This window comes from Cucumis melo, chromosome 3, assembly GCF_025177605.1.
Source record: "Cucumis melo cultivar AY chromosome 3, USDA_Cmelo_AY_1.0, whole genome shotgun sequence".
Classification (NCBI taxonomy): domain Eukaryota; kingdom Viridiplantae; phylum Streptophyta; class Magnoliopsida; order Cucurbitales; family Cucurbitaceae; genus Cucumis; species Cucumis melo.
The window spans coordinates 479,735-502,598 of record NC_066859.1 but is presented as its reverse complement, the minus strand read 5'-3'; the positions used below and the strand labels follow the sequence as shown (position 1 = coordinate 502,598).

The window sequence follows — 22,864 nt, the reverse complement described above, 5'->3', positions numbered from 1 at the left end:
TTTATTATAAGATTTATTATAATCAATTTAAGCTCGCAGACACTCTTAGAAGAATAAATATGTATCCAAACAAGTTTGTAAATTCACATACCCTCTAGTTTTAAGAACATAGTTAATTTCATAATTCATAAACAATAAAATTTAAGGATAGCTCAGAGACGATTTTATGCAAAATTTCATAACCGTATCTACCAATTAAAAAATTATAAACTAAAATAAAATATTTATGGATGAAAAAAAATTAAAATTATTTCAAAAAGAAAAAATAATGACAAACTAGAATGCTTCAGAAAACTAACAAATAACTCAACGACTAAGGTCGACCAAGAGGTAAGGTTTCAACATTTTTTTTTTCAAATCACTGCGGTCACAGATGTTGAACAATGAAAACACTGTATATCTAGAAGTTTATTAGTAATACAAATATGAAATATGAGAATTTGAACTTTCTACTGAATAAAGAGAATGTGTCAATTGTGGTTGGTTAAACTATTATTTAGAAAAAAAAAAACAATAAGATCATTTCTGTACAAATAATAAAAAAGATTAGCTACCCACGATACAACCTAACCCAAAATTTGTTTAATCCATCTATCCATCTTTACAAGAAAAATCCAATAAGTGGCTTTGGCTTTGGGTACTGGATAAATGAAATGAGACTTAATCTAAAGAAACGACAGGCTGCACAGGCAATAGCTAGCTAAGCATTTTGAATATTTATAGATTCAAATCAGAATGAGTCAACAGTTTCACAAACCAAGTGGAACTTGAGTACGCATCCTTACAGCCTAAGCAACGTATACTATATTAGAAACAGCAATACCGATAGATTCATTCTCCATCCCTTAACATAGGGAACGGCTATCTGTTCAATTTTCACTTGCTTATAGTTATAGCGTTTTATTACACATTCCCTTCTCTTGCATTCCCCTATGTGTTGAATCCGAACCCAACTTTCTTCTACTTCGATTTGATTTTTTTTCTTTCTAATTTTTCTTAGCTTTTCCTTTCGGTGTGTGTCTGCAGAACTGCTTGGCAGGTTCCACTGTTTAAATTTTTAAAATTTTTTTCGGGTTGACTGTATAATCAGAAGTACGAATTCTAGGGTGAGCGTAGGCAGCAAAAGCAATGTTAAAATATGACTGAACTCACCTCCAAACTCTTCTCTGGCATATCAATTTATTTTGAGACTGAGGTAAAACTTTGGATCCCTGAAAAAGCTCCTAATTCTCTCTGCCTTCTCCACTGACAGATCTGTGTTCTCCAAAATGTACTCCTTCGACGCTTTGGCGATTGCCTCAATTGAACCAATAGCTTGATTTAGCTGAATAGTAGAGATGTTCAAATAAAAAAGCTTACATCCACACACACACACACACACACACACACACACACAAAAAAAAAAAAAAAAAACAAAATCATATTTCCTCCTATACGGCAGCATCACGTGTTTGACTAAATGGACCCGATATTTTCATCTCTTAGCCCTTTGCTACAATCTAGTTGAACTTATAGAGAATATGATTATCATTTATCGCAGAAAACTAGCCTTGGAATCTTCTATGAAAATTCTGCTAGAAAGTTGAATGAAAATTAAGACTTGTCATTTTATGGCTGTGAATTTGAACAAACATGTTGACTGTGGCATTGTTTTAAGTCATTGTCCTCCCAAAGTCATGGGTTGGCCTAGTGACAATGTAAACATCAAAAAAGGGCAAATGGTAAAGGGCTAAGGGGTCATTATTCATGGGTGTTTACCTACCTATGATTTAATATCCTATAGATTTTTTTAATACCAAAATGCTGTAGAATCAAACAGATTATCTGTGAGATCAGTCAAGGTGCATGTAAGTCGACCCGAACACTCATTGATATAAAAAATAAAAAATCAGTGTCCTCCCGCATTGTTTCAAATAAGGCTAAACTGTGAAAATATTCATGAACTTGTACTTTTGTTTAAAAAATAACTCTAAATTTTAAAAAGAATTAAATAGTATCCTTGAACTTGCAAAAAAAAGATCAAAAAGTACCATCATCGCGAAGTATTAGATGTAAATTGGCAGTATTTTATTTCAAAACAATCTATGAATTTTCAAAAGTTTCGATACCCATAAACTAAAAAAAGGTTCTAAAATAATACCCTTTCAAAGGTTAGTAACTCGTATTAAAAATACCTTTGAATTTTCAAAATATGCAGGATTACCCACTACATGGTGTATTAGTCTGTAGTTAGTTACTTTTTAGTTGACCTGTTTAATCTTTTTTTCTCTTCCCCCAGACATATATATATATATTGACGAAAGAGTTGTACTATGATGCGTGAGTTCCCATTATCAAAACTCCCTCTTTTTTCCAACCAAAACGTATGTTTAGTGATAGGAACAAATAAGAAAACAATGCAGAAAGTGAAAGATGCAAGCCGGTTAACTTACCGAATTTGCATCATGATCATCGAGGCCTGGTACAGAAGACATGACCCTACGAAAAGCATCCATGACTTGTACTGATCTCTTCCTCTTCAACAAGATCCCCAGAAGGGGGAGGCGTGATTAAAACTCATGTAAAAATACATAAGCACTAGATATTGAATTGTCAATACTAATTCAAGTAGAATATAATCTACACTGACCTCAGTCCTCAGTTTTGATATGATATCTTGCTGCTTGCATGCTGTAATTTGATATAATTGTTGAAGATGATTGAGGAAAGTGTTCAACCAAAATTTAAAATGGTTACTACCTCCACGAGAGTGTGCTATCTTTACAATCTTCTCAAACCCCATCTCAATATCCTGAACAGCTACAAATGGTGGCTTACCAATCTCCATCCCATTTCTTCACGAGATTTAGGTGGAAGGAAAAGAAACGTAAGTTCTCTAAAAAATATATAAAAAAGATAAAGCAAGGAAACATTCAAGATACCAGACCCTAATTACCTGAAGTAAGATTGAACAAATGAATCATTCTGCTCCTTGGTTGGAAGGACAACAACAACATACAAATTTGCAAACTGCTTCTTCAACTTTTGAACTCTGTCAAGATCGACTGAGTCGAACAAAACAAAAGGAAAAACCAGCAAAAAAGAAAAGCCATAAACAACAAAGCTACCTGCTAAAGATTGATGACGTATTGCTGCAATCCCAACTTGTCAGGAAAGCAAAAGCCACTGATAAACCCCCACAATTGAATATCAAGTCCTAAGACAAGTGATTAATATGAGTACACTGTACAGAAGAGGTGTCAACGAAATTTACATACGGAAAAAGTTTTTTTTTTTTTTTTTGTTTAATTACTGGGGCAATTGGAACAAAATTGAGGCGAAATGAGTTTGAGCAAAGGAAATTTGATATGAAATTTATGAAGGATGGATGCTGCTCGTCTCTCCATACATTGCTCATCAAACAGACCCCACCACCTGCATTTGCAAAACAAACAGATGACGCCAATTGCACCATTCTAGAGCTTGCTCAGATTTTTAAAACATGTACATGCAAGAATTTTGGTTAACATGTTCTACGTGTATAAATTCATTTTGTGTGCAAGCAACGCATAGAGAAATTCGATACGATAAGACCAAGTCCAGTTTTATACAACCATTAATTAGATAATATAAATTATGTAATCATCACGATGATCTTTTTTTAAATTATTTCGCCAATTTGAAAATTTGAAAATAGAAAAAAGAATAGGAAGAGGTGGAACGCAAAGATCTAAAATGTATGGCAATCTCAAACAGATTTTGCTATGTGATGGCATGAGATTCGAAGGCTCGAGAATGTGAAGTCGCGACTTCCAGAAAATTGTCTAATGTCTAATGAAAGAAAAGCATTAAATCATGAGTGTTCTTGTGATAATGTAACTCGGACCAAGAGTTAAGACGATAAGAGTTGTATGGTTTCTTCTTTTCCGGCTTAAACTAATTACATCAAGAACGTAAACGCTTCCTAACAATTTTCCTAAGCAGTTTTAAAGCACAGATAATTTACATTCTGGGAGAAATATCTTTGTTCTCGGATAGACAACTATAATTTTCTTTTTTTAGGATCATTGGATTTGCAGAAACTACAAACAAGCGTAGTAAGATAGATATTCGACTTTCTAAGAAATAACACAAAACTCAAACAAATAAGATAGATAAGAACAAGATACCGTGATTTTTTGCTTTCATATGATTTCCATCCATTTGATCAGCAGAATTCGCCATAGCCAACTCTAAGCAGTAACAGCAAATTGCACAGAGACGTGAGAGAAAAAGGAAGATAGGCAGAGAGAGCCGAGAGAAGTGGCGCGCGAAATCGAAATGATATGTGAACCGAATTTTCAGTATGAGCTTATAGTTATTGCAACAGTACTAGGCAGAGCTGAAGCCTAGCTAGGTCCATTTCAAAGCCCGTACCCAGGCCCAATCTCAAGCCTACATCTAAGCCCACTCCAAATGCCGAACTTTGGGGTAAGCCCATTACTACATCTAAGTCTGTTTTTCTCGGCTCTTGTGCTCTTACAATGGTACTGTACAGCAACGTTTATGCTTCCTTCTGTGGTTCTAATTCTTGGAATAGGGGAAATTGCAAAAATCACGTGAGTTGATGTATTACTCTTACACAAGGACGTGTTCAGCCAGAAGGATAATTTTAGCCCAATTCATGCGTTGGGGCATGGATTAAGCAAAAGATGATTATGTTATTTTACTCTCTTTGTTTTAAGCTCAAATTTATGTCATGGTTCCGTTCCCTCTTACATTGTTTAGCCAAATTGAGGTTAACTCTTATCGAATCAAATTTGTGATGACAGTCCGAAAACAAAAACACTTAGGTTAAACTGTTTTCGGTCCATCATGGTTCTGAAATGCACTTAGTTGAAAAATAAACAATTATGTTAATGATTTCGCGAGATGCACCCGACTGAGAAAATGAAACAGTGTGTGATAGTGATTTCAATGTAAAATAATGGGTAAAATAACCCTAATCTACTTTTGGTTAATTCATGCCCCAATACGAGAGTGGACTAAAATAGCCATCGAGTATGAGAGTGAAATACATACTATAATAACTAATAACTTAGACAATTTGTATCTCAAATGCAAACTATTATAGTTAAATCTAGATATAGTTTTTACAATTTGTTCAAAAAATAAGTTCGTCTTATTTCTTATTTATTTTCTTTCTAGAGGGAAAAAATCAGAAAAACCATTCAAATATGTTTCCCATACATGGTTAATTTTAAAAACACTTAAAATAGTTAATTTTCAATAATAATAAACTGTTGTTTTTTATTTTTAGAAATGGATGTTTATTTTTAGAACCTAAGGACCTTGATTGTAGTATTTGTACTTTTAAATTTACAATAAAACACACAATTTTTTAAGTGGTTGACGTCAAAATTTTAAATTGAAACAAATAAACTTAAATTTCATTTTTTTTAAAAAAATCAAAATATAAAATAAGATGGGCTAATTTCCTCCTTTTAGGAGAAGTTCCAAATTCCAATTGCAACATTAGTATATCAAGAGAAGAGAAAAAAGAAACAGGAGAATAAAGAGAGGACTAGAGGAGGTATCCTCTAGTGAACTGTCCGGGCGAAGCATCTGCAAACAATCCCCGCCAATTTGTCCCTCCCTTTCGGCCGCCGCGCCGCCCCTTCTTCATTCCTCCAGTCTGCCTTTGCTGCAGTAAAATCATCCGAGCTTTCCTCGTTCTTCTCTGTCAACTCCCATTTCTACTCGTTACCGCTTGTGTTTTTTGTTCAGTTCGGAACTCTATCCTCCAACTTCTGTTTCTTCTTCCTCTCTTCTTAATTCACTAGCTTCCTTGTCAAGTGGTTTCAAGGTCATTTGATTGCCGGACATTGTTGCCGAGGAGAGTAATTTTTATTTTCGTTGCAATTATTGAAGGCTTGATTGATATGCTACTATCGAGCTCCTCGGTGGCTTCACCTAGCCGTCTAAATTATGCATTAGTTTCGGATATTATTCCTACAAACTCTCTATCTTCGCGAAGAAGTCAAAATATAAGTTGGTTTGTTGATTCAAACGTCATCCCATGTCATAGTTTCCCTTCACTGCTAAAAATGACCCATCAACCACCGCGCAAGAATCAGAGTCTACATTGCTCCGCAGCACTTCATTCTACTGACACACTTCCTCGGTTTGTTTTCTATTTACTTCACCTTTTAGATTAAATTTTCTTCCTGGGATATGTTTACACATTTTCACCACCCGATTTATTTTAGAAACATGGGAATGAAATAGCTTTTGATTAGGATCTCTTCTATGGTATTAACTTGCAGGAAAGATGAAATTGCTGTTCATGGAGTTTCTGAAAAAATTGTTGGTGTACTAGGAGGGGGCCAGTTGGGTCGAATGCTATGTCAAGCAGCCTCCAAACTGTCCATCAAAATCTCAATTCTCGATCCACTTGTAAACTGTCCAGCTAGTTCGTTAGCTTACTATCACATGGTTGGTAACTTTGATGACAGTAATACTGTTCAAGAATTTGCTAAGAGGTATATTTTTTATGCTCACCTCCTTCATGTCATAATATTCTTTTTCTGGCATTGTTTTTGTTTTCATGGACTTTATTCCCTTGAATGCTTATGGTGGTAACAGTAAGTTCCGTTCATGGTTGTCAGATGTGACGTATTAACAGTTGAAATTGAACACGTTGATGTGGCCACACTAGAGATTCTCGAGCAACAGGGGGTTGATTGTCAACCTAGAGCATCTACCATCCGTATAATTCAGGTCTGTGTTTCTTCATGTATACATTTGGTTTTGAAACTCTTAAGTTCAAAAGTTGGTTTTCAGTTCTAAGATTTTCAGTCAATCTTTTATTACGGGAACCTGATGAATGATGGCTACCTCTATCATGGAAGTAGAGAAATGCGTAGTACATACACCTTCAAAGAAGCTTCTAACCAGGAGTTTGTTTATAATGCTGTTATTGTGATTACATCTCATATTTCTTGCAGTATTAGTTTCCTCCCTCTTTCTCCGTGCTGGTTGATATCTGTCAAAATGAGCAATGTATTAGTTATATGCGTACTGCATTGTCCCTGCAATCTGGTCTAGAAGATCAAATTCTTTGACATCTGTTGTCAAATTGCTCAAAGATTGAAATCAACTGTCTACTATTTTTGTTTATTATTTCTGATCATTTTATCATTTATTATGTTACAGGACAAATATCTCCAAAAAGTTCATTTTTCTCAGCATGGAATTCCATTGCCCGAGTTCATGCAGGTTATGTTCTCTGCATGAATTTCTCCTGAATGGTGTTTATATTCTTGCCCTTATATTTGTGTTTAACTGTAGCAGATAACTCACTGACCACTAATGTTTTCTCTTACAGATCGGTGATCTTGAAGATGCAAAGAAAGCAGGTGTAATATTTGGTTATCCTCTCATGATCAAGAGCAAAAGATTAGCTTATGATGGACGTGGAAATGCTGTTGCGAAAAGTATGGAGGAGCTTTCTTCTGCCATTTCTGGTGAGATATATCTAATATGTAATTTGACTCTTTATTTCAAGTATTTTTAAAATTTTGAAAGTTCGATGTACTAGTAATAGTATGCAATATGATAGTCTGTCAAATATCGTGTTCCTTTTTGAGCTTTGATTTTGAAGATCTTTTGGATTTACTCTTTGGACACTATTTTGTATAACTGGAGCTTTTTGCCTCAAGGCGTCCTTTTGTGGGATAGGCTTGTTGTATGCCTTCATAGAATATACGGATATTCGTTTCTTTTACTTCTTGGTATCACCTGGGGTTTAAACTTTCCTATAATTTTGTTTGATATCTTTGTTACCTTTTCTTATTCTTTATGCACTTGTCAATCTGTCCAGCTCTAGGTGGATTTGAGCGTGGCTTATATGTTGAGAAGTGGGCACCTTTTGTGAAGGTTAGTTCTGGCATGCTGTTTGCCTGGTTGATCATTCATCTCACCTTCTTTCCTTTTATCTTCTTATATATTGCTTTTTTGTTTTCTTTTCTTTTTTTAAGAAACCAAGCAATTTCAAAAGGAGTAAAACCAAGTCCCGACCAAGGAAGCTTACACAAAGCTCTTCCAGTTAGCTTAATGAACATTTAAGCTATAGTTAGAGAGAAAGAGAAGTTTATATGTGAATGCTTCCTCCTGTTAGCTTCCACGTGGACTTGCTTCTTTGATGACTTTGGTTTTGTTTGGCTTGACAACGTCGTTGTAGAGAGATGGTTGAGGAACTCCTTGTTCATCCTCCCGTTTGGGAGAAAGGAAAGTTTTTATGGCAGTTGGAAATGTGTGCTTTTTTGTTGAGTCTTTGGAGAGAGGAATAATAGAATCTTTAGAGAGAAGGACCTTAATCCTTTTGATGTTTGGTGCCTCTGTGTCTCATGTCTCTTTGTGGGTAAGGTTACGATTTACGAAACTTTATGTAATTGTTTGCATAGTTTTGTTGTTTGATCGGAGGGTTCTCTCTCTCCCTCCCTTTTTTTTAAATGCACTTGTCTTATTTCATTTTTTCTTCATGAAAGTTTGGTTATTCCTAATAAAACAGTTAAGCTATAGTTGTTGAAAGGAGCAAGACCAAGAGAGAGCCGTTAAAAATACTATCTAGGATTCTTTTTGTTTTCTTTCTTGTGTAAGAATATGTGAATGTTTGATAAATGAGAAATAGTGCAGAATCTGCAGATTAATTCGCATATGAAGTCCTGGACTTAACCATATGAAGTTTCTGTTTGCATATCTTTGTTCACTCTGATATCTGATCTTTACTTTCCTTTTGTTTGATAGGAACTGTCGGTTGTTATTGCTAGAGGTAGAGACAACTCCATGGCATGCTATCCTGTTGTTGAAACTATTCATAAGTAAGTTGAAGAATACAATTTTTATATGTTATTCCCAAACCGTTCTTGCCAACTTCCACTTCTCCATGCAAACTTTGAAAGAAGTAAATTTACGAGTTGTATTGTAAATTTCATTGATCATATATTCATATGCAAGTGTTTGCAAATAATCAGTCATGAAACGGGTATGTTCACGTCTAACTTGTTGTTTGGTACCTATCTTCGTTTTTCTCTCTTTGTTCTTAGGAGGATTATGTAAAGGGTTTTGTCTTAGAACCTAAGGGGCTATTTGGTGCAAGGATTATGCAAGACTATAATAACTACCTCTAGCTACAATAAATACTATTTAAAAGTCTCCAATTAGCTACAGTAAACACTATTTTAAAACCCTCCATTTGCTACAGTTTTTACTATTTAACATTCATCTTATTTTTATTCTTTCTACAACGTTTACTATTTCTTTCTCAAACAAAAATAATCTACACCACAAACACATACTATTATAACCCAAACTAAAATAATGTAGACCCCTTACACAAACTATTACAATTAAACTACAATAACCTAGAACTCTAATAACTTACTTCTTACCCCGAACACCTCCTAAAGAATCAAAGTCAAGGTGAATTGTAAGTTTAGATCTACTTGTTCTAGGTCTACTAAATGGAGAAAAGACAGTGGTTTGCATTCTAAGTTGGAGGGTATAAATAAGCGTGCTATGGTGAGAGATAATTAATCTGTGAGGTCCCATGCATATGTTAGGAGGGGCAAAAGGGGAAATTCACTTTCTAACCTCTTTCATTGGGAACTGCCGCTAAGGATTTTTATTCTGTTTGAATAGCTGGGGTCTACGACCCTTCAATTTGATCTTCCTTTTGATATGAGGTTGAGAGTTTTCATCCTTGTTGGTTTCATGGGTAATGGGAAGAGATCTTACCGGTCGAGTCTTGGAAGAAATCCCCTGATGTCTTTAACAAGGCGACTAAAAGTTCTTTTAACTCTTGCTTCCTTACTGGTCTTGGGTTGTTTGAGCCATTGCCTAGAAAATGATGTTCTCGTGGCTGATTGTGTGGATGCCTTTTCATTGTTCGAAGCATTTTAGAAATTTTTAAGATTGTGAATCTTGTTTGTAGAATGGACAATCATGCTTATATTCTACTAAGTTTCTCTTTCCTAGTTTTTTAAGAGGAAACAAAACTCTTTATTAATAATAAAAATAAATAAAGAGATACGGGAGGTCTAAGTACAAGAGAATTATACGAGAACACAAAAAATCTAAGGATCAAGGGCACACCCAAGCATCTCAACTATGTTGACACCCCTTTAGTGCCCTCATCACTTTCCTAGTACTATTAAGGATGAAACCCTCATCCTTGATACCTTGTAGATCCATTTGGAATAGAGAATACTGTAAAAAGGTGAAAAATTCCCTTAGGAGTTTGACATTACTTGGCTTGAAGATGCCGATCAAATTTCTAGGTCTACTGATATGGCCTAGTCAGCACGATGAATGAAGAAGTGGTGGGCCATAATATTTTGAGTTTCAAGTTGTAGAAGGGTTTTTTCAGTGTCTTTGATCATCACAATACCTTTTCGACCTCCATGAATAGTTTCTATATGATCATGCTTACTTTGGCCCCTTGCTTAATTCCAAAGCTGAAGCTTCTTGTTACAGTGTGCTGAAATGTATTGTGTGACTTTTGGCGGGAAAGAAATAAAACTTTTGAAAATGTTGAAAGACAGGTCCAGTGTTTCAAAAACCCTCTTGGGTGCGTGCCAAGGCTCAAGGTGCAAGTGATATGAAACTCCTGGGCATTTTATCTAAGAACCATGTTAACAAGACCCAAAGAACTCAACCCCAACATCCCCAAAAATCAATTAGATTTCAACCCCTAAGATAGGCTAGATTCAAATTACTTAGATGATCTAATAAACCAAGGATTGGACAAAGTTAGAAACTCTCATCAACCCTCGATCTTCAAAGCACTCCACAAGCAAGACAGATCAATTCTCATTTGAACGCTCCAAATATTCGTGCATTCTATCACAAGAACACACAAGAGCAAAATTCCACAATTTAGAATTTTCAAATTTCATTCTTCCAAATTTTTCTTTTAAATGTGGAAATTACAACCCTATTTATACTAATTAAAAATATTAAATAAAATGATAACATTTAATTTTATGCTCTTTCAACTACTATAACAAATGAAAACGCATAACATTAAATAAATACATAATTCCTTAAAGATGTGAATGAATCTAAATTATAAATTTTAGTTGTCCAAATAACTTTTGAAGTTCCAAGCGTTGCAACTTTTCAAGTTCATTTGATTCAATTTTGATTTCTTGGTTCGTGTCAGCAAGTCTTGCGCAAGGCGAGGCTTAAAATAAGGCATGCACCTTTTGTGAAGCCCCAAGGCTCAAAGCTCTACGCTTTGGGGATTTTTCAATTTAAAAAAAAAAGTAATAATTGAGAGTTTTCCTTCTTTATTAACTAGAAGAATCAAGTTTACTTAGCCTAAATGCAAAGATTCTTGTGTTTGAGGTCTTTTTTCCATATTTTCACTTCAACTATGCTTTCTCATTTTAATGTAATATTTTTATATGTAGTGCGCCTAAAAAAAGAAGCCTGCGTCTTTTTGTGCACCTACTCCAGAGGGCCATTGCGCCTTGAGTCCAGGGCATTTAAAAACACCGGTCAGGTCTTAACTTTTTTGGGACAATATGTTTTGTCTCCTTTTAGGTTGTGTATAAGCATTTTGTAAGTATTAGCTTTCTTTGATTGTTTACCAATTGGAGCAATGATTTGAATCTCTTGGTTCCGTAGGCTCATTTAGTTTATGAAGGAAATTTTTTAATTGCACTGATCTTATTCCTTGGCTGTTGTTTAACATAGGTTGGCTGTTGTTTTGGCCTTGCTCCTCTTGTTTGGCTGTTGTTTTGTAGGTCATTTGTTTTATTTTTTAATTCTTTCCCCTTTCTCCATAAATAATTATTTCTTAGACATCAAATAAGAAAACTTATCCTTGTAGGCAAAATATTTGTCACATTGTTAAAGCTCCGGCTAGTGTGTCATGGGAGATCAAGAAACTTGCAATGGATGTTGCATACAAAGCCGTCAACTCTCTAGAAGGTGCTGGCATTTTTGCTGTGGAGTTATTTCTGACAGAAGATGGTCAGGTTGTATCATCAATGTTAATATGCTGTGGTGTTGTTTGGACTTCGGAACTAATGTTCTACTTATCTCTTTTTACCTTCAACAGATTTTACTGAATGAAGTGGCTCCTAGACCTCATAATAGTGGTCACCACACAATTGAGTCTTGCAAGACCTCTCAATTTGAGCAGCATTTGCGGGCTGTCCTTGGTCTTTCCCTTGGAGATCCATCAATGATGACGCCAGCAGCTATTATGTGCAATATTCTAGGTGAAGATGAGGTAAATTAAGGATACATCATCTTTTTTTGCTTTATGAGCTTTTCTTTATTGATAGAAGCTCTGTTTTCCTATTTTTTAAAAAGGAAGAGGAAAAGGAAAAACATTTTAGGTGACGCTGTTTTATTTATCTTCTTCATCTATTTATTTTTTCGTGCCTCTTTTCTTTTTAACTATTGATTTGTATCTCTGCTCAGATAAATTTGCAGATCTGATGTTTTTATCTTGAGTAAAATAGTTGGATTACTTTGGACATATGTGTGGTGATGTGTCTGGTCTAACTCTCTTGGAAGAGCCATCCTTGAAAGATTCAAGTATGGAGGTGGAGATTTAAAAATTTCTCTTAAATCTATGCAGCATATTAGTCAAAATAGAAGAAAGGAAAATTCATTGGTATATAGTGTGACTTGGCATCCTCAATATCGCTAATATTTGCCATGCAAACGATTTACCAATGATGGAAAATGGAAATCTGTATGTTAAGCAGCTTAAGAATAAGAGACCAAGTACTCGAGTGACTTAAATTCTGCGTATAAGTTTCAATACCACTGAACTTATCCTGGACGGGCCTGAGATACTTAGAGGTCATTCCTGATATGTCATATTTCTACTTGATGACACCAATGGTTAATCAACCATAATTAGGAGAACAATGCTTTACCAATATTAAAGGGAGAGCATTAGATAAAACTTCGTAGTAGAATAATTTTGAATTTTGAATATGCACTTGGTAGTTATAACTTGTAATTACAAAACTTCTGATAGTTGTTCTTTGCTGTTTCTTTCAGGGGGAACCTGGTTTTTATCTTGCTCATCAACTGATGCAAAGGGCATTGAGTATTTCTGGAGCTTTTGTTCATTGGTATAATAAACCGGGTTAGGCTTCAGATTTTTCTCTTACATTTTCACCCACTTGATTGCAAACTCAACATTTAAATGGCTTCCCTTTACATTGAACCAGAAATGAGAAGGCAAAGAAAGATGGGTCACATCACGATTGTTGGCCGTTCTATGAGCGTTGTTGAGAATTTATTAGCATCAATGCTTGATGAAGCTTCTGAAAAGCCAGCAGGTAAGCCTCCCTCCGTGTTGCTTTCATATTTTAGTGCTTTATCTCAAAAGAATACAGTATTCGGACGTGGGATCAAATACTACCTATCTTTTCCTTTTTCTAACAAAGAAAGCAGGACCTTTCATTGATATAATGACATATACAGCCTGTCTTCTAATATTTTTACTTAGAATTTCCAGTGCAGAGTTTTCTTAAGGCTCAAAATATGATAAACACTGTAGTTTGCTGCTAGGTTCTTTTTTTTTTTTTTTTTTAAAAAAAAAATAAATTTAATAAAATCTTTTAACTATTGTATTAATTGGATTATGTTCTCTAAGGAGCAGTTGTAATGCTGACGAACTACTATTATTTACTTGAAAAGGGAAGAAAGAAAAATATAAATAAAGAAAAGCAAAGGAAGGAAACCATCACTTGTTTAAGATATTTTATGAAAAGCTTTAGTAATTTTATCTCCACGCTTGTAAATTTTTTGGGATTGAGTTTTCTGGTTTCCCTTTATTCTTTCATTTTTTCTCAATGAAAATTGTTGTTTCTATCGATATGTGTGTGAATAGCTTTTGTATTTTTCAATTTTTAAGGAAAATGTCTTTTCAACCTAAAAAAATTTGTTTAACATAAGTATTGGTTAGTAAGTATCGTTGAAGTTGCTTACATGTATAAGAATAATGCAAGTTTGATATTTTTTTCTTTGATCATTTTGTTTCTTATTAAAAAATACTCGACACAGTTGTGCATCGTGTTGGAATCATAATGGGCTCTGATTCAGATTTTCCTGTAATGAGAGATGCTGCAAAGGTCCTTGATACGTTTGGTGTGCCTTACGAGGTTAACTTTTATATTTGATTATTGATGTTGTCTATTGTGTCAATGATATATATCGAAAGTAGAGATGTAGAATAAACACAAATTTACATGGAAACCTTGGTATAGGGAGAAAACTACAATGCTGATATTTTTTATTATTTTCTTATAATAATAAAGGTACAAATGGGGAAATATTTATAGGTAACATGAGCTTGATTAAAATAATAAGAAAATTAGGGCAAAGTAAATCTTAACTACCTTTTGGGCTTTCAACATGATCAGCCCACTGTTTCTAACATATCCCTCAAGTTGGGACGTAAATATCGAAAAGACCCAACTTGCTAACACATGAATCAAAGTTTTGTTTGAGGAGTCCCTTTTTTAGTATTAGCAATCTATTGGCTTAAGGGCATGTAAGGGATGCAGATGCTACTATTGTCTGATCTGTTTTTGATAAAGTGTCTGTCAATCTCCACATGTTTGGTTCTGTTATGTTGAACTGGGTTATTGGCAATGCTAATAGCGGCCTTGTTATCGCAGAATATTCTTATAGGCACCTCATAGTCCTGATGAAGATCAGACAACACCTTCTGGAGCCAAAAATTTTCCACAGATTCCTAAACTCATAGCCCTATATTCGACTTCAGCCTTGCTTCGAGCCAAAACTCCTTGCTTCTTACTTCTCCAAGTCACAAGATTACCCTACACAAAGGTGCAGTATCTCGAGGTAGGTTTTCTATCAACAATAGACCTTGCCTAGTCAAAGTCAGGATAGGTCTCAATACACCTTCTATCAGTCTTCCTGAACCTCAACCCTTTACCGAGAGTCGCTTTTAAATACCTTAAAATTCTGTTAACTACCTCCATGTGGTTAGGGATGTAAACGGGTTGGGTTGGGAGACATTCTCAACCCAACCCATATTTTCGGTTTGGTTAGGTTGGTAACCCGAATAACCCGAATTAAGTTTCCAACCCAACCTAACCCGTAAAATTGTTATACGTCCAAAGTTCCAAACATAAATATAAATATAATATAATGTAATATATATATATATATATTAATTCGGGTTGGGTTGGGTTGACTCAAATTTTTGAATCCTCCAACCCGAGAACCAACTCAACCCGAATAAAATAAAAAATTTCAACCCAACCTAATCCACATTTTAAACTAACCCAACCTAATTCATATATTATGGGTTGGGTAGTTTGGGTTGTTCGGTTATTCGGGTTATTTTTACACCTCTACATGTGGTCTTCATAAAGAGAGCCTGCATGAACTGTCTGACAATATTCACCGTGTCTTAACTGTCATGCCTAGTGTGAGACAAATAAATCAGCTTTCCCACAAGGCGCTAATATTTCTCTTTATCAATAGGAATCCTATCACCTGAATTTCCAAGTTGGGCATTGAACTCAATGGGTGTATGAGCAGGACAACATCCCATCATACCTCTTTCAGCTAATAAATCAATGATGTACTTTTTCTGGAACATAGAGATGCCCTCTCTGGACCTAGCAACCTCCATCTCGAGGAAGTACTTCAGATTCCCCAAGTCTTTAATTTCAAACTCATCCCCCATCTTCTTTTTTAGTTGGACAATCTCAACTGTGTCATCCCTAGATAGCACAATGTCATCAACATAGACAATCAATACTGCAATTTTTCCAATATTGGAGATTTTTGTTAACAAAGTGTAATCGGAGTGCCCTTGTGTGTATCCCTGGGACTTGACAAAAGTGGTAAACCTATCAAACCAAGCTCTCGGTAATTGTTTCAACCCCTACAAAGACTTCCAAAGCTTGCAAACCTAATTATCAAACTAAGCTTCAAATCTTGAATGAGGACTCATATACACTTCCTCTTTTAAATCTCCATTCAAGAACACATTCTTCACATCAAATTGATATAGGGGTCGGTCTTTATTTACGACAACTGACAACAAGACTCTAATAGTGCTTAACTTTGCAACAGGAGAAAATGTCTCAGAATAGTCAACCCTATAAGTCTAAGTGAACCCTTTTGCAACTAACCTGGCCTTATATCTATTAAGTGTAAACACCTATTTGGGATCCTTGAAAAGTGTGCAAAGATCCCAGGTCTTATTCTTTTTCAAGGGTCTCATTTCTTTTATGATAGCAGTCTTCCACTCAAGGCACTCTAAGACAAGGTGGATATTCTTGGGTATCGTAGTAGAATCAAGGTTGGCTGTGAGGCTTTAAATGGGGGTGAGAGGTTCTCGTATGAAACGTAGTTAGAAATGGGAGTACTTTGTACAGAATTTGGTATCTTTCCTTAACGAAATATGAAGATCCATAGAAGGATCATAATTACTGACGTTTCTTGGATAATCTTGCTTGGTTTCATTTTCAGTAGATTCTGCAACAACCTCATTCTCATTACGCTTGTCCTCTTTATCTGTAAGGACCTCATTAACACTGCCCTTCTCAACTATATCTTCAAGAACAACTATTTCAGACCCATCATTCTCACCCACCTTACTATCGGTATGTGCGTCAGTGGAATTCGTCTCAGAGCTGTCATTCTCACTCATTCTGTTATTAATATGTGAGTCAGTAGAATCAGTCAACCCTTGATCTCGTAAAGGTTTAGAATCCTAGACCGGAGTCGGCTGAACAGTAGGAGACCCAACTTTTTTTTTTAGATTCCTCCTGTAGTAGGTTTTTCAGGAAACTTGGTCTGTAGGTAGGACTGCAGTGTGAGAATTTGGGTTAGGTAAGGTAACCAAAGTAGGATATATAGACTCTAAGGGAACCACATAGTTAGACTATTCACTCACACTCTCCCCCTGAAGTAGGCTAACAGGAAAGAAGGGGCGATCCTCAAGAAAGGTGACATCCATGGAGAGTATTTTCGTGAGGATAGGTGAAAGCATTTATAGTCTCGTTTGTGCAGAGGAGGGTATTCAACAAACACGCAAGACTGAGCCCGATGAGTGAATTTAGTTTGGTTAGGACCATGGTTATGAACATAGGCTATGCACCCAAACACTGGAAGGGAGACATCATAAATGAGACGAGTAGAGGGATAAAATTCTTTGAGACATTCTAAGGGGGTTTGAGGTGTAGGATACCGGAAGACATTTGGTTGATGAGACAACTTTGCCCCATAAATAGAAAGGAAGGGAAGTAGACAACATAAGTGAACGAGCAACTTCCAAAAGGCGATGTTCTTTCTCTCAGCAGCCCCATTTTGTTAAGGGTGTAAGCACAGGAACTCTCGTAGACAATTCCTTTAGAGGACAAAAACTTGTTAAGGGTGTGGTTTTAACCATTATTATTGCACATGATTTCAATCTTTGCATTGAATTGCGTTTCTACGGTGTGATAGAAGTCCCGGAATGTGGAGGTGACTTTGGATTTGTCAGAGATGAATAAAACCCAAGGAAGGCGAGTGTGGTCATCAATGAAGTAATAAACCATTGTTTGCCAGAGGAGATAGTGACCTTAGATAGTCCCTAAATATCACTATGAACAAGAGTGAAAGGTTGGGTTGGCTTATATGGTTGCAAGGGAAAGAAGACTCAATGTTGTTTAGTCCGAATACACACACCACAGGATGGTAGAAGTGTTAACTTTAGAAAAAAAATGAGGAAATAAGTATCTCATATATTGAAAGTTGGGGTGGCCTAAACAGAAATGCCACAAAATACAATCTTTTTTTGAAGTAGTAAAATATGAAGATAAAAGACTAGTTCTAGAAATGCTACTAGAGAATGCGTCATCATCAAGCAGGTCGAGTCCCCTACTGTGTCAGGCAGTGCCGATCATCCTCCTCAAGTTTAAGTTTTGAAACAAAACAGAATCAAGTAAGAGTATCGTTTTGTAGTTTAATTCACAATTGAGCTTGTTTATAGACGGTAGATTAAGGAAATTCGGGGACATGCAACACATTATGTAAAGTCAATCATTCACAAGGAAAAATCAGCTCCTTCCCGGCAATGGGAGCCAAGGAGCCATCTACTATATGTATCTTCTCATTGCTAGTACATGGAATATAGGACACAAAATTTTATGAGGATCCTGTCAAATAATCAGTGGCACCAAAGTCCAGAATCTAGGGATTCTTCCCATCAATACTAAGGACTATGGTATGCTTGACTGGGCAATGCTCCTGGTGTAGTCGGATTGGGATCCCCAGATAGCTGAGAAGGGCTAGCAAACTCACTCACATAAGTTCGCCATGTGTTCTATTTGTCGTCGAAAGGGCGTCTTGTACCTCCTAGGGAACAGCTATGTAGTTTCCAATATTGCTCCTTGGTATGCCACTGTTTCTTGCAACGTTCATAGATAGGGATCGGTTTTCCACTGTGCTTCTCACTGTCATGACTAGGGGACTTTGCACTGAAAGTAGCGGAATCAATAGCGAGGGTCGTCAGACTACACATAGCACTGGTACGATCTTCCTCAAGGCGAACCTTAAAACAAACCTCCATCATGGAGGGTATAGGTCTCTGGCCTGGTATATGTCCACAAACAATATCGAACTTAAGGTTGAGATCTGCAAGAAAAACATATATCTTGTCAACCTCCTCGATCCTTGTGTACTATATGCCATCGTCGGGACAATTCCATACAATTTCTCTGCATAGGTCAATTTCCTGCCAGATAAGAGAAAGTCTGTTAAGGAAGGTGTTAGGACCCTTCAAACGTTCTGTTTCTATATTTCCTTCCAAAAACCGATTACAGCCCAAACAAACGATGAACAAACTCAAACCAACACTATAGAAGATTGACACAAGGAAAAACTTAACAAAAACAACAAAGCAAATAACACTAAGGTTCCACAATAACGTTCACAACGACCAGCTCACTATATAGACACAAAACAAAATGATAAAACCTGATTCTGCACTCTCCTCCCTCAGGAGATGGCTACCTCTGCCCCTTTTCCTCCAAAACATTCGTACCCTCCCCCTATGCCTGCTGTCCCCTTTTAATTACCCACTACTAACTAACTGTGGGTCCCCCTTTCTGGTCCCCATCCTCCTTGCTTTCTTCCCCTCTTCCACGTGCCTCCTCTGGATTGGTTTCATGGCCATGACCTCCCCTGCCACTTGCTCCCCCCTCATTGGTTTCATGTTTCTTCTTATTCCTCCTATTATACGTAAATAAAATTGGGGGCCTAGCAGAAGGATGTCACATCCATTGTCCCCTGCTTGCATTCATGAACTTGTTTTTGCAGAGTGTATAAACGAGAGGCATTCTGATGCTTGGAATACAATTATTGAGTCGTATTCCAAATGACCTTAGCGGTTGGAACATACAGTAAGGGCTTGTCGATATGTGATTTCATACTCTTGATCAATGTAAACCGAATAAGAGAGTCCTCCCTTTTCCAGTATCGTTCTTGAGGGTTTCCCGGTGTATGACGAGGTATCTCCCTTGTCAAAAAACCAAACTTATGGTGCTCTTCAAGGATCATTTTAATAGACTGGGACCCTAAAATATAATTTTGACCATTCAACTTCTCCCCTGGAAAATATTATGTAGATTATGCCACTGGATTAGACATATTAGAAAAGGACAAAATAGGGAGTGAGGTTACCGAATTTTCAGAATACGCCGGTGAGGTCAAACGGTTGTTGGACGGAGTCCCTAGCGTTGCCTTAATTGTTGCAATTTGCTATCGTAGCATGTCCTGTTGATGTTGAGCAATACCAGGAGACGGACCCTGCTTATGGGCCCTTGACTGCGTTAAGGACTCACCTACCTCAAAGGTCGGTGGGCTGGATTTCCAACCTTGGGGCAGCTACTAGGGTTTGCAGCTAACGCAGTTGGAAGTGGCGCAATCAAACTAGCAGCAAAAGACTGAACAGAGGTCGACGGCGTGTGCGACGATGCGTGCAGCGGTGCATACAATGAAGGTGTAGGTGTAGGCAGCAGTGTGTGAAGGCCAGGCAACGCGGATGAGGGAATCTGAACCGGCAGCGTGTGAGGGACTTGTGCTACTAAAGGCTACTAGTTGTCGGACGGTTGCAGCTGGGGAAGAAGGCTGGCCGGTGGATTTTGAAGATGCCAGAACCACTCATCCATGACGGCATTGGTTCAGGCGTTAACTTTGTAGCGGCAAAGACTGAACTTATGTTGACAGCTCCCCTTTTTGCTAGGGCTTCATCAAGTGTTTAATCATCTAGGGGGCGTTTGGGGGAAGGGTTGGGTTATGGGGGGTTAGGGTTATGTAATACAACCCTCATCTGGGGGAAGGAAGTAACCCTAGTTTTAGCCCCTTAACCCTTCCTCAAACCCTTCTTCAACACTTCTTAACCCTTCTTCAACTTTTCCTCAATCATTCTTCAACACTTCTTAACCCTTCTTCAACTTTTCCTTAACTCTTCTTCAACTTTTCCTTAACTCTTCTTCAACTCTTCCTTAATCTATCATAACCCTTCTCCCAAACATATCTTATCAAAACATTATCATAACACTTCCTTCATAACCCTTCCCCCAAACACATTTTATCATAACACTTCCTCCATAACTCTTCCCCCAAACACATCTTATCATAATCCTAGGTTTATCATAACACTAGATTTATCATAACCCTAACCCTCCATAACCCAACCCTTCCCCCAAACGGTCCCCTAGGGTTTTTTTTGATATCTCGCTCCGATACCATATTGAAAGTAGAGATGTAGAACAAACATAAATTTACGTGGAAACCCTAGTAAAAGGAAGAAAACCACGATGTTGATATTTCTTATTAATTTCTTGTGATAATAAAGGTACAACGGGGAAAATATTTATAGGCTAACACAAGAATAATTAAAATGATAAAAAAATTAGGGCAAAGTAAATCTCAACTACCTTAGACTTTCAACATGACCAAACCCACTATTTCTAACAATATATATAGTTTTCATTGAAATAATATACAAACTAATATGAAATTCAATTCACAATACAAGGATGAAAACAGACCAAACAGTACTTTAAAATTTTCTTCATGTAACATGGTATGTGTTTGTGTGTATAATGTCTAACCTACAATTTTTTTATTCTAAAAATATGCAGATAAAGATAGTTTCTGCACATCGGACCCCCGACTGGATGTTTTCTTATGCGTCATCTGCTCAGGAGAGAGGGATAGAAGTTATCATTGCTGGTGCTGGTGGTGCAGCCCATTTACCAGGCTAGTTACTTAAATGTTTCGTAGTATATAGTGTTTGGGTAGAACAAAATACGTCATTCTAAAGGTCTGGTCAAATGGACAAAATTTCTCTGATTATGCAGTCTTGAGTTTAGAATTACTTGGGTCACTGGCTATTGCATGTTACAAATTCATGGGATAGTTCTACATATGAAATCTGATAAACATAAAAAGGTTGTGGGCTTTATCTATTTTCTCAAAAGATACGAAATTTCTCACTAGTGAATGGTAGCTTGAGTTACAGGTATGGTTGCCTCTCTTACACCATTGCCTGTTATTGGCGTCCCTGTGCGTGCTTCAGCTTTGGATGGACTTGATTCTCTTCTGTCAATTGTGCAGGTACTTTGCTTTGGTCTCGAAATAATTTTCTGTTGCCACTGTTTTGATTGAAACAAATTTATGGCATATTAACAGAAAATTTGGTGCATTTTTAAAAATTAGTTGAAGGGAATTGCTATGGATAGTAAAATATTAAAACTGTTTATAAAATATAGCAAAAAAGTTAAATAGGCTATAGAGAGTTCGGTGAATTTTGCTATATTTTGTAAATAATTTCAATACTACGTTATTTTAAAATTTATCCCTGTTAGTTGGTGTGATTTGTGATTTAACATTTCTTCTTTATTTGTCCTGCTTTTAAAAGTTGGCCCCTAACCTCTTTCTTGAATGAGACTCAAGTTCTAGCTTTTAAATGAATGGTCTAGTATAAGAAAATATATCAGTTTTGTAGCATTAATCGTTGTATGTTTTGGCAGAAGATGCCAGATTTATCTAACGTACATTTGTTGAATTTTTAGTTGGGTTCTAACATATGCTCTATGTAATAACACCGTTACTTGCTTTTGACAAATGTTTGCCCCAATTCTTTGTTCCCATTTATGATTGTTGTGAGGGCTGCTCGTTCAGATGCCGAGGGGAGTTCCCGTTGCTACTGTTGCAATCAACAATGCAACCAATGCAGGTTTGTTGGCAGTGAGGATGTTGGGGGTGGCAGATGCGGATCTACTCTCAAGGTACTGCTTTTATTTGATTACAAATATATAGTGAATCCCTTACCCAAAAACCACTAATGTGACATATGGTACTGTTAATTTGCAGGATGAGCCAATTTCAAGAAGACACCAAAAAAAACGTATTGAGCAAGGCAGAAAAGTTAGAAAAAGATGGTTGGGATTTGCAGTGAATCAGTCCGCTACCCAAAAACCGTTAGTGAAGTCGAGGGCGAAGTATCTCCACTTTAACATTTTTATTTTCAATCTCCACGTGGATGCAGAATTAGTTCACAAGATCTCCTGCGACCCACATTCTGTGAAGCAGCCGAAGGTTTCTCCGATTGTCCATTTTATTTGTTTCTGGCAACTACTGGAATTGTCTGTTTTCTACAAGTGTACTGGAGAGCTATGTGCTTTCTTGGTCCACAATTTTGCACTATTTAACATTTGAATAAGCATTTTAGATAAGGCCGTTTGGGCTGTTGGTAGTTGGCTTATGCTTCATTGTTTAAATAAGAACTGTCACCTCCATTGAACTCGTAATTTTTCATATTGACTTGGTTTTCATGTCA

General features: G+C 36.5%; 2 protein-coding genes across 10 annotated transcripts; one reads left to right on the top strand and one right to left on the bottom strand.

Annotated features, from left to right (window-relative positions):
• Positions 1–693: 693 nt before the first annotated feature.
• Positions 694–4,298, bottom strand: LOC103485388 (protein PARTING DANCERS). 6 transcript variants are annotated; one of them, XM_051082635.1, is made up of 9 exons: positions 4,149–4,298; positions 3,293–3,414; positions 3,108–3,196; positions 2,936–3,031; positions 2,740–2,834; positions 2,630–2,670; positions 2,433–2,516; positions 1,153–1,297; positions 694–1,045 (listed from the first exon to the last, which is right to left on the bottom strand). In XM_051082635.1, the coding sequence occupies exons 1-8, from the start codon at positions 4,201–4,203 to the stop codon at positions 1,175–1,177; spliced, it is 705 nt and encodes a 234-aa protein (XP_050938592.1). In that variant the 5' UTR covers positions 4,204–4,298; the 3' UTR covers positions 694–1,045; positions 1,153–1,174. The 6 variants fall into 6 exon arrangements, with proteins under 6 accessions (XP_050938592.1, XP_008441173.1, XP_008441172.1 ...); XM_008442951.3 differs by having other exon boundaries at positions 694–1,078; positions 1,153–1,324; positions 2,630–2,834; XM_008442950.3 differs by having other exon boundaries at positions 1,153–1,324; positions 2,630–2,834.
• A 1,186-nt stretch (positions 4,299–5,484) lies between these two features.
• LOC103485386 (phosphoribosylaminoimidazole carboxylase, chloroplastic) lies at positions 5,485–22,835 on the top strand. 4 transcript variants are annotated; one of them, XM_008442946.3, is made up of 16 exons: positions 5,485–6,142; positions 6,285–6,500; positions 6,627–6,738; positions 7,174–7,236; positions 7,346–7,484; positions 7,841–7,896; positions 8,767–8,840; positions 11,855–12,002; positions 12,086–12,259; positions 13,045–13,132; positions 13,218–13,328; positions 14,056–14,153; positions 21,165–21,282; positions 21,545–21,639; positions 22,207–22,313; positions 22,399–22,835. In XM_008442946.3, the coding sequence occupies exons 1-16, from the start codon at positions 5,901–5,903 to the stop codon at positions 22,481–22,483; spliced, it is 1,926 nt and encodes a 641-aa protein (XP_008441168.1). In that variant the 5' UTR covers positions 5,485–5,900; the 3' UTR covers positions 22,484–22,835. The 4 variants fall into 4 exon arrangements, with proteins under 4 accessions (XP_008441168.1, XP_008441169.1, XP_050938604.1 ...); XM_008442947.3 differs by lacking the exons at positions 5,485–6,142; positions 6,285–6,500; positions 6,627–6,738; ... (1 more) ...; positions 7,346–7,484; positions 7,841–7,896 and adding an exon at positions 8,139–8,380; XM_051082647.1 differs by lacking the exons at positions 5,485–6,142; positions 6,285–6,500; positions 6,627–6,738; ... (2 more) ...; positions 7,841–7,896; positions 8,767–8,840 and adding an exon at positions 11,745–11,764.
• The last annotated feature ends 29 nt before the right edge of the window (positions 22,836–22,864 follow it).